This window comes from Alligator sinensis, unplaced genomic scaffold (genome assembly GCF_000455745.1).
Source record: "Alligator sinensis unplaced genomic scaffold, ASM45574v1 scaffold2515_1, whole genome shotgun sequence".
NCBI lineage: Eukaryota > Metazoa > Chordata > Crocodylia > Alligatoridae > Alligator > Alligator sinensis.
The window spans coordinates 72240-84291 of NW_005843587.1; the positions used below are offsets into that span (position 1 = coordinate 72240).

General features: G+C 50.5%; 1 protein-coding gene and 1 gene segment (V, D, J or C); both read right to left on the bottom strand.

Annotated features, from left to right (window-relative positions):
- Positions 1-5915: 5915 nt before the first annotated feature.
- LOC102374382 (olfactory receptor 958-like) lies at positions 5916-6836 on the bottom strand. Its single transcript, XM_006038977.1, has one exon. It carries the CDS (start codon positions 6834-6836, stop codon positions 5916-5918), a length of 921 nt encoding a protein of 306 aa, XP_006039039.1.
- Positions 6837-10134: 3298 nt separating this feature from the next.
- Positions 10135-10800, bottom strand: LOC106723332. The segment is given in 2 exon segments: positions 10135-10460; positions 10755-10800. Coding segments are annotated over 2 exon segments (372 nt in total).
- Positions 10801-12052: the final 1252 nt, after the last annotated feature.

Below are 12052 nucleotides of genomic sequence, written 5' to 3' on the forward strand. Positions count from 1 at the left end.
CGGGGAAGAGCTCCCCTCCCCAGCCCTGATGTGGGGGAGCAGAGCACTTTCCTAGAGCCAGGGAGCCCGTGCCGGGCTGTGGCTCCAGCCCCTGGTCCCCAGCTCCAGCCCTGGCTCCCAGCCCCTGGCCCAAGCCCCTGGTCTGCGACTCCAGCCGCTGGCCCCTAGCCTCAGCCTCCAGCCCCCATCTCCAGCCCCTGGCTCCTGGCTCCAGCTCCAGCCCCTGGCCTCTGGTCCTGGCTCCCGGCTTCCAGCTCCAGCCTCCGGCCCCTGGCCCCCTTCAGTAAGTGTCCCACGCTGGACCAAGGTGGTGCACTCATGGACTGAGCCGGTGCACTCACGGACCGAGATGGCGCGCTCACGGAACACTGCTCCTTAGAAGGAACATTGAGAGAGAGGTATTTCTTCACATAAACAAGACAGGAAAAGAACAACAGAGGCAGACAGGCAGGGTGAGGAATACACCCATGGGATACTCCGCTGTCTTACACACTCTGTGTTGGTAGAGAGTGTCACAGTCACTGGGATGCAGACAGCTCACTCTCCTATTGATCCACACTGAAACAGCAAATCAGACCCTGGATCCTGACTAGCCCCATGTCCCTCTATGACCTTAGCTCAGCTGTCTGGACCAAGGCAGCAGGCTGCTCCCACCTTTCAAGAGGAGGATCTATACACACAGCACTGATGCAGCACCACCCATGCGCGGCCCCCCCCCCCCCCCAACCAAACACAGGGGGGTCTAAAAGATCAAACCCCCAAAATGATGCTGGGAGCTTTAACCGTCTAACACTGCAGGAGTCTTTATGGAGTTTTTGCAGAAGGTCTCTGGGAGATTCCTCCTTGGGCAATGTCTCCCTCCTGTGATGAAACCTGAACAGAAGGAGCAATTAACAGCGCTGGGCTTCTCATGTTTTTGCACTGAGGAAACTGGGATAATGGGCCCCTGGTGTCAGACCAAGGCTCCAGGGACCTGCTATGTCCTACTACAGTGCAGGTCAAATGAGGATTTAGCAGCTATTCAGTGAATGTTAACTTAGTATATCCTGTATTCATACTGTCAATAAGATGATCATATTGGCTGACAGCATGGATAGTTCAGGGTTACACACAAAACCAAAGTGAATTTCTGTTTTCATCATTTAATACATTAGAAGCATTTACATTAAATCTGCATTATTGTCCACACATGATCAATCATGCTTGGTGCCCTGCACCTTACAACTTGCTAATTTATTAACTTATTTCATTCTAGCATTCCTATGCACCACTTGCATCTGTGGTGCTGGGTTTTGACAGGCTGCCCTACATGTTTTCCTTATCTACTGTCTGGTTTGGTCCAGCTCAGGATGTGCTTGAATAATTCCAAATGTTTTGATGCATTCTGGCATCTTTCACAAAGCTTTAGACCTGCAGGCTTTTCATTCATGCTGTTCTTGGTCTGCCTTACGGTATGAACAGGGGTGTCAAACTCCCCTGGCTCCATGGGCTGAATGAATGCCACAGAGGATGGATGAATGTCATTAGGGCCATGGTCCCCCACTGCCCACCACATGTGACATTCATCCTGGCCAGTTTTTGACTGTGCCACATGCTGCATGTGGCATCCTTCCTGGTGTGGTGGGGCTGGGGGCACCATGTGTAGTACAGGTTCTGGACCGACTGGAATAGGCACCATGTACAGCATGAGTCCCAGACTGACCACAGCAGGCACCATGTATGCTGTGTGACCTTGGCCTCATTCATGGGGCTGTTCTGGTGTGCACTGTATTAGTCAACCCTGGACCCAATGGCAGCACTGGAGGTCAGGTCCTGCAGCCACATATCTGTATATCTAACACCCCTGACCTAGAGGGCCAAGGCACTCCAAGGAGCAGGTCCCACAGAAATAGGTCTAGGGATGCTGCCTGGGATTAGTGTAAAGCAGCAATGTTCAACCTTGTGGCCCTGCAGGCTAGGTGAAGGGTGCAAGGCCAGTCCACAGAACAGATCCCATGGGCCATTTCCAGAGTCAGGGTGGTGCATGGCAGCAGTCCATGGGTGCAATCCAGTACAACTCCTGGCCCCATGTGCTGGATCCGGCTATAGATTAGCTCTGGAGGCTGTGGCAATTAATGCTGCCACCCTTCTACCACCAAATTTCTTGATGTGTTGCAAGCTCCATGTGACAAATGATACAGCTCCACAGGCTGGATTTGGCCCACAGGCAGGAGGTTGAGCACCATTAGTGAAAGAGAAAAAAATCAATGGTTTGATGCAAAGGGGCAGGGACCTTTACTTTGCTCTGTGCCTTTCACAGTGGGTTTCTGGTCCATGCCTAGGCATCATAGGCATTGCTACAAACGTGGTAAGACAGTGAAAAAAAAAAAAAAGATCAACAACAACCTCTGCAGACCTTCAGACTCATAGAAAAAGTCAATGCAATGGAGAGAAAAATGCACATAGTGTTAGGATAATAGCTATTGCCAACCTGTGCTGGACCTATGGTCCATCCTGTCCTGTATCCCAACCCTTGGGATCATCCAACCCCTTCAGCTCATACAGTAAAGCTACCTGCTTACCACATGGGCCTCTTTCTTTGTTGGTAACCTACCTTCTTTGACTTTTTCATACTTGCTTGTTGTATTTTGCCTCAAATTAGACTCTGTGCTCTTTGGTGTATGCCCTGTTTCTTAGAATATGTGAAGCACATTGTGGAGAAGAGGCACAAACCTGGACTAGGATTCCTAGGTGTTTTTGTATCCCCCAAATACTGTACAGTGATCAGTAGGACAGGATGGGTCTATAGTTAAGGCACAGGACTAAGACTCGGGAAGGCAGGTTTCTTCCAAACACTCACTATGGACATCAGGCAAGTCACTTGCTCTGTGTGTGCTTTAATGTCCTGTCTCTAATATGGGGATGCAGCTGCTCCCTTTCTCTGTTTAAACTGTAAAGTATTTGGGGCCAGAACTGATTTTACACCTTCCTGGCAATGCTGACATGGTTATTTGGGTCATGAGACCTAATGGGGTAAACCACTGTTACTCTATTAAAGTCAATGGCTCAGGTCACACTACCTGGCGTACATAGTATTCTACAGTGTGGGAATCCCCAAAGGCAGCAAATCAGTGTCACTCTACTCAAGTCAGCTGCCTGAATTCACCGCTCATATGAAGAAGTGGTGAACCATTGAGGTGTCATATCCAGCTGATATTGTCTGAATGATATCCATTAACTTTTGTGTGTCCAGACTACAGCCTTGAACCTAGGACCGAGGTATTCCTAAGAATAGTTCCACTTCAACAGTGGCCCTACATCAGTGTATTAGGCTCTACTCTCTCCCTGGGACATGGTGGGCTGGCCAGCCACTTACCGTGTTAAAGAGCAGGGAAAAGCATGGGTAGTGGCTACGTGGTTGAGGTTTGTTAGGGTGCTGTTGCAAACTGTTTGGATCTGGTTCCTGACCTTGGCTGCCTTGAGGCTCTGCTTGTTTATGGTGAAAAATGTTGAAAGAGAAAGCGTCCAGTTCACTGAACCACAATTGCCCTTCCATGTCCTGAATTAACATTTGATTAATTGAGGGTGACACCCTGATGTTACACCACTGTGAAATACAGAAAGCAGCATGAGGGAGGATAAGAGAGGATATAGTTTTTCCCCCACAATGCCCTTCTCAGTTCACTTCCTGTTCTGGTGCCAGACAGCTTTAAGACACCAGCCTTATTAAGCCCATTGCAATACCTCTTATCATAATGATTTCTTGCTATTCCTCTGGGAGAAGATTAATTTGGGGGATAGGATTAATTGGCAAAGGCAACAGTCATAATTAGGTGTGTTATCCCAGTTTGTCTCTAGGCATTAATTAAAATGTCCATGTTTCTAATGACTACCCAGGGGAGCTCCTCTTGCTGTTCTGTGTACTGGGACTGCAGGGAGCTCTTGGTTTCCATTACTTCACTTCCTTGCATCATGGTTCCAAACACCTGAGCCTGTATTGCGTGCCATTGACATTTTTGGCATTGATTTTGTACCAGACGGTGGAACTGAGATGAGGAGCACACTGAGCTGGTCACCCCATGGACACATAGTAGCAAGCCATCCTACCTGAAGCACATATAGATGAAAGAAACACAGGAGGCAATTACCGCATCCAACACCTGGGAATAATGAATTGCAAATTAGTGACATACACAAGGTCAAAGAGGGAGCATGTGGCAAAGCCTGCAACTCAATCCAGATTTGCAGAGTCCTTGTCTGGACAGTTTCAACATACATCAGGGAGTTGTAAAGAATTCTAGTGGGGCTCTTTAAATGTAGGCACCCTGAGCTTTTACAATTCTCAGCACCAATTAATGAATATTATAACCCCGCTATTTTCCTTACCCTCTTATTGCTGTTTAGTGTCCCTGGATTGCTTGTTGCCTTGGGAAGCTATGGCGAATGCCAGGGAGCCAGGCAGGGAACAGGCACATGAAGCAGGAGGGAATCCCACCCCCCAACACTACTGCCACTTTGCCAGCTAACTTGGGGGCAGTGCAAAGCAGATCTGCTCCTTCTCAACTCCAGGCAAGGGCTGCAGGGAGCAGCTGTGTGGGGAGCTTGTCTCAGCCAAGGAAATGGGTGTCTTCACACAGGTTCCTTCTTGCAGCCTCTGTTCCCTTGGCCCCCTTTCCTGTCCCCACTCCCTACTCCTGCCTCAGGTTTCTCCCAGTGGCCAGAGGCACTCACTGGAAGGAAGAATCTGCAAGCTGTTGCTGCTGCTCCCGCAGGTGAGCCCAGCACTCCCCACAGCTGCTCCCTGCAGCATGGGGAAGGAGCAGCTCTGGGGCTTTCCAGGTGCCTAGATCATCCATGAATAGTCACTCGCAGGTCCGGAGGAGATGCATGCAGAGGAGGATGGCAGGGAGAAGTCCCTGGAGGGTGGAAGTTGTGTGCCACCACTTCTGCCATCTCTTGCTGAGCCTGGAGCCCTGTGCAGCCAAGCCCATGGCTGGAGCAGGGGTGGTTCTGGGGCTCCCTCTGTACCTGTTCAGGTGCACTAGCAGCAGCAGCAGCAAAAGGGATACTGTATCTACATTGCCGAGCCACGACTGGATCTGCCCCTGCTGTGAGATGTATATTTCTCTTGCCTCTTTATGAGAAGGTTAAAAAAAATCTTGGCTTAGTTCCAATGTGTAATGAAAACCAAATTTATAGCCATTGACACTGTTTTGAAAAGGAACTCTTGCTTTTATAGCCAGACCTATTCTTGAGCTCCAGCCTTATGTCTGAAATGTAATATAATACTTCCAAAATCCTTCCTCATCCAAAAGTATTTCCACCCAAATCTTCATGGATGTCCTTCTGCTGTCTTCCTGTCTAACCCCACAGTAGCACTCCATTGGCATTACCCATAACCCCCAAACCCTGGTATAATTCAGTTGACCCAAAAACTTCCTTAAGCCTAAAGTAACCTCTTCTCCAAATATGTTTTTTTCCTGAAGAGACGGACATAGAAATCATAGTGAGTTTAAAGCATGTGGCAATTTACCCGGCATCAGCTGTCTGTGGAAGGCTGGACTTCCTCGGTTTAACTCTCCCTTACTACAAGGTTAGGGCATATTTAAGGACTCTTCTCACAGACAGGTTGATGTGGGTAAGTGCCTGACCTCTGTGCACTCTCTGGAATTTTTCACTTCATAACTACAGACATAACCACATCGCTTTTATGTCCACCTCTATGTCTCCTGTTGATATCACTGGAGAGATTTTTATGCATCCCTATCAGCAAAGACATAAAAAAATACAAATGTGAACAAGGCTAAGCAACTTGGATGCTTACTAGTCCTTTCTGCCTCCAAAATCTTCTCTTGTCTACCTATACATTAATTCTCAGGAGGCTATGGGAAAGGTACACACAGCTCATATATGCTCCCAATTTTTACAGGGCTATTCTAGCCACCTCTCATTTTCCTGAATGCTGCCTGGACTTCCTTATTCCGCAGGGTATAGACTGTGGGGTTCACCATTGGTGTCACCACATTACAAAAGATCTGAATGGGGGTAGCCAGCACATCACTCAGAGATGGCTGGGTGTAGAGGAGAGCACATGGCCCAAAAAAGAAGCACACCACTGTCAGGTGGGAGGCGCAGGTTGACGCTGCTTTCCGCCGGCTCTCATCATTCTGCATCTGCACCACAGAGGCAGCGATCCTGATGTATGACAGGAGGATGAGGACAAAGCAGGTCATTGGCACCACACCAATGTTGGTGAAGCTTACTGTCTCAATGATGTATGTGTCAGCACAGGCAAGCTTGACCACAGGGAAGATGTCGCATAAGAAATAGTCTACCACATTGGAGCGGCAGTAGGGCAGTGTGAAGGTCAAGCTGGTGAGGATGGTAGCATGGAAAGAACTGGTGAACCAAGTGCCAGCAACCAGGACAGCACACACCCTCCAGTTCATGATGAGAAGGTAGCGCAGCGGGTGGCAGATGGCCACGTACCGGTCATACGCCATGACGGTGTAGAGCAGGCATTCTGTGCTGCCCAGGAAGTGGTAGAAGAAGACTTGGGACATGCATCCCCCCAGGGAAATGGTTCTGCTCTTGGCCCAGAGGTTGGCCAACAGCTTGGGGGTGCTGATAGAGGAGAACCCTAGGTCCACAATGGACAGATTGAGGAGGAAAAAGTACATAGGGGTGTGGAGGCGTGAGTCAGAAAGGATAGCTGCGAGGATTAGCAGGTTCCCCAGCAGGGTGCAGAGGTAGAAGCTGAGGAAGACAATGAAGAGGATGGTCTCCTGGCCTCTGGTATTGGGGATCCCTAGGAGGATAAATTCAGATACCATCATGGTGTCATTCTTACTTTCCATGGGAAGTGGAGTCCTTCCTGGAGGCACAGAGATCATGCAACAAGGTTCACAGGTTTAAGAAGTCATCAGAGTTTCTAGCTTTTATCCCTTTGCTTCTCACATAGCTCAGTTTGAGTGAGTGAAACTTTTTAATAAGTATACATTTGGTGAAGCAGAGTAGAATAGGGATACATTTACATCTCCCTGTTTCTGTGCTGTACTCTTTGGTTCTATTATTCAGGTTCTTACATCACCATTTCATTTCTGGGATCAGGGAACACAACTGAAATCAACAGGAAGAAACCAAAGGACCAGAAGTTGGAACAGGAACTTCACTATCATCTACTTCACCAGGAATGTGCAAGATGGAAAGAAGAAAATCTATAAAATGTGCTTCATGCCCTTATCCACAGAAGAGAGTTGTGGATGGTGCGTGCAAAGAGAATAGTCAAGAGAAGGGGTGACCCCAGAACTACGCTTGGATGGCAGCAAGGTGCCTTAGCTTCTCTGTTACCGTGACACCTAGGCAGACAGACAGACAGACAGACAGACAGGTAGGTAGGTAGGGAGGCAGATCCATAGAACAATACATCAAGACTGCATAGGAAAGAAGGAATGAAGAACACAGGAAAAGAGCAACAGAGGCAGACAGGCAGGGTGAGGAATACACCCATGGGATACTCCAGTGTCTTAAACTCTCTGTGTTGGTAGAGAGTGACACAGTCTCTGGGCTGCAAACAGCTCACTCTCCTATTGATCCACACTGAGACAGCAAATCAGACCCTGGATTCCAACCAGCCCCTTCTCCCTCTATGACACTGACCTTAGCTCAGCTGTCTGGACCAAGGCAGCAGGCTACTCCCACCTCTCAAGTGGAGGATCTATGCACAGCACTAATGCAGAGCCCCTGTAGTGATGCTGGGCCTTTTAACCATCTGCAGGAGCCTTTATGAAGCTTTTGAAGAAGGTCTCTGAAAGATTCTTCCTTGGGCAATGTCTCCCTCCTGTGATGAAACCTGAACAGAGGGAGCAATTAGAAGCACTGGGCTTCTCATATTTTCCATTGAGGACACTGGGATAATGGGCCCCTGGAGTCAGAGCATTGTGCAAGAACCCCATAGGGGAGAGCTATAGGATGAGCCTCATCCAAGGGCAGGGTCCCCATAGCACCAAGGCTCAGCTTGTGGCCTACATCCCCAAGCCTGAGGCTGCTCAACAACAGACTTTGCAAAGGGAGATCAAGCTTTCATTCACGCATTGCTTGCCATCTTGTGACACTTTGCTGGTAATGCAGGGCCAGCAAATAGGAGCAAGAGTTTTCAAAGAAACTGGAGTAGTCAGTCATAGGATGGTGGCCTTGGTTGGGGTAGAGTGGGTGTTAAGTCTTGTCAGGTCTTCTGAAAAATCCCAGCCTGAAAGCCTTAGGGAGATTCTGCAGATCTCAAAACCTTCTAGCCCTCCTGTCTGCAGTGAACTGGGTGAAGGTACAGGCATGAAAATACATGGCTGCCTGAAACAGCAGCTGCTGTACAGACAGAAACATGTGGGCCAGCTGTTGGTGTAAATCTGCACTGGAGCTGTTGGGGGATAGGGGGGGCAGGAATTCCAGGCTCGTGTAACAACCTCTCCATGCGCTGGTAAAGGGGGAGGCAAATGAGTTCACTGGAAGCAGATGGCAGGAAAAAGCCAGGTAGAGGGATTTGTGCAGCTGATCCCACAGCCCCCATCACCATGTCCCTCAGGGCACAGTAATAGAGTGTCTCTCAGTCTCACTCTGTGTCTAGTGAGGTTAGCAGAGCGGGAGGACTTGTCCACAGTCACTATGAATTTCCCTGCAGGCAAGGAGCCTTCCTACCCCCTCCCCAGAAAGCTCAGAACCCCATGGCCCTTGCAGGGATGCTGGTACCGGAGCAATGTTTAGTGAGCAGTGATGTGACTGCATGGGATCAGGAATCTTTCTTCTTCCAAAGACATGATCCAGGATGGCTGGAAAACCTGGGAGAAGGCCTATCCTGAAGCTCCTATGAGAGGAGAGGCAGAGAATGAGGAAGGAAGGACACATCCCTCCTGGGGGGGATCTGCACATTTTTGTCCACCATGGAAATGTGGCAGCATGGCTGGAAGATCCTACCTGCCACAGGCAAATAGCAAAAGGGAGAGAGTCCACATGGTGCAGCCAAGAAATTCACTTCTTTGCCAGTGTCAAACTGATCTTATGTCTCCTCTGTTCCTTTGTTCTGCCTTTCTCTAATGAGCAGTGTTTCTTTGCCTCTGTCCCCATCTCCTCTCTTTGACTCCTGGCAATCAGGTTCTCTTAGTTCAGTGATCAAACTTCCTGTTTATCCACAAAAGGTCTCCCTATAACCATTCCCTTGTTCATTCCCTCAGGAACTGGGAAAATGCAGGAAACAGCCTTCTCCTCTAGCTTTGTCCACCCTGACCATTCTTTCCTTTGATCATAGCATTTCATCGGAAAGAGTATCCCTCCAACCAACTGCAAGAAGAAGACTCAAAGGCAGCAAGGAGAGTTAGGCATTCACAGCCAGGGGGAGTTGGGCACCTCTCACGTGTTACATTTTGGCCACAGCTGGAGGAAGGAAACAGGGGCATGGGCTGCACTTTGAGCTAGTGGGAAAAAAAAAACATGCCAGGCTGGTGAACTTGCTCACAGGGTCAGGGTCAGATTCTTCTCCCCAGACTGGGCACTGGGAAGATGTCTTTCCCCAGAGAGACTGGTTGGGACCTCAAGGGCACCTCAATCACTACTGCATCCTGAGACACAGTTCTGCTGAGATCCTCTGGGCCTCTCACTCCTGACCAGTTCTCTGCCATCATGGGCTCCTCACGCACTGGTATTGCCCTGTCCCAAGTGCACATGCACATGTGCAGGTGGTGTGCACACACATAAGAAAGGGTCTAGCTAGATCCGATAGGTGGCTTTCACAGACTGGCTTTGATTTTGCTTGCACAGGTACCCACAGTGGTGAGAACAAAGTGATTCATCTCACCGTCTATCTGGGACTAAAGACACAGACTCAGCTGGCATCGGTGTCCCTCCACCGTCGCTGCCCTTGCCCTGCCTGCCCATAGGACCATTACACACCTTTGTCTGCTGGGCAGACACATGCCTGGGGCTGGCCACTGGGGGAAAAGGAGGACTGCTAATCTGTATCATCTGGCACACTGTAACGTGCAGCTTGACTCACAGCCCCTCTCCAACCCTGCTCTCGTCGCTTTCCTCGCCGACTCCGGCCCGATTCCTCTTGCCCCTGCCCCACACCACACACACACACACATGCTCCGCCCCGCTGCGGGGGTTTTAGCCCGGGGCAGGCTCAGGCTGTCGCACCGTGTCGCTCACAGCGCAGTAATACACGGCCGCGTCCCCCCGCCCGGCTGCGCGGAGAGCCAGGCGGCTGGATTTTCTGTCCGCCGAGATGTGCAGAGCGCCCTCCGGGTCGGAGACTTGGACAAAGTCCTTGACTCCGGACACAATGAATTGGGGTCCGCGGTTGGGGAACTGCCGGTACCAGTGGATAGAGTCCCTCATGGTGATTGAGGAGTGGTCACAGGTGAGGTTGAGCGGAGCTCCCTCCAGCGCCTCTGCCGAGCGGGGCTGCAGGATCTGAGCTGTTCCCAGGGCACCTGGAAAAGGAAAAGACGGGGAGCATGGAGTGATGGGGCCAGAGAGACTCCTAAATGTCCTGAATTCCTCCTCTCCCCATGCACAAACTCACGCCTCGTTCAAAGAACAATCGGGATGAAAGGAGCCAGGAAGAGAAAACGAGAAAGGTGGGGAGGGTCGCTAGGCAGACAGACACCCCCAGAGTAAGGACAGTGGACAGGAACGGGTGGCTCCGGGGTCGCTTGGTACTGAAGATGGGCTGTAGGTTTCGTGGGGAGAGTGAGAGAGACTGAAAAATGCGCGTGGCGACTCACCCCAAACCATTATCAGTGCAATGGTGGAGGCCGGGACTGCGCCCATCCTGTGGCCGGGAAGTTTTTGGGTCTCTTCCCTCAGCAGCCTTTTTATTGTCGTCCCCAGACCGGGATTCTCCGTCCCTTTCCTGCGGCTAGAGACCGAGGTCACCGAGCAGGGAGCGCCGCACTGAGCTGTAAAGAGCACCCCGTGTACTGATTCTCGGAGCTGGTCTACGGCTGCGGGTAACCGCGGGGCGGCTCCACAGAGGATTCCCCGTCCCGTCCGTCCCCCTAGGTAAGCAGATTTCAGCAGGGTCTGCGGGTGCTTCTTCAGATCACGGAAAGCCGGTCCTCGCGGGCTCGGGTCGGGCCCGCCCGGTAAGCGCCGGCTTGTGCTGCACCCGGCGGGCGCTCGTCTGACTACAGAGGACGCCCCGCGGTAGGAGCGCGCTCCGGCCGCAGCTCTCCCCGAGGGACCGCCATGTGCGGAAACCCGCGGGAAGTGACGGGGGCGGGAGTGACCGGGCTGTGACGGGAAATGGCCGCGATGTAGCAGCGAAACTACGTGGCCTCAGTTCCCGCGAGGGAGTGGGAAGAGCCTCTCTGTCTCTATGTCCCCAGGCACATGCATTTTACCGCCTCTCTCCCTAAACCCACGCCCTCCTCGCCCTCCTGCAACGTCGCCGCACTCCTTCCCCTCCGTCGCCACCCCGGCGTCTACACGCCTGACCCTGACAGCTTTGAACCGTCGGTCTGCGGAGATGTGTGGAGGCCCGTCAGGGCAGAGCAAGGGACGAAATACTCTTTCTCTTCATGGCTATACACAGCTGTATGCTGCCTCACTGCTCCCCGCACCCCCGCTCAATCTCCATTTTCTCTCGCTATCGCATCCCGCTGCCTGCGGCTAGAATGGAAAATATTTCATGGACTTCAGTGTAGCTGTCCTTCAGCAAAATAAAACATCCCACAAATCAAAGTTTTAAAACGCAATTTGAAAGTGAAGTTGCAGAATAAGATATCTTCCACAGATTGGGCTGTGTTAAATTTGCTGTGGAGTTTTGGGGTTTTTTTCCAGACTACCTGGACTCGTTGTTTACTTCAGTATCCTTTTGGGTGTTAACTTGCCTGTTTCCTTTAACTGATCTGATAAATGCCCTTGTCTTAGTAACTCTCCTGCCTTTATACCTTCCCCTTAAATAAATATATATTTATATAATCATTTATATATAACATATTTCCTCTTCCATATATATTTATTTGTGTATGAGTATATATAAAGTGCTCTCCCTGACCTTTCTTTAACCTTTTTTCAACCT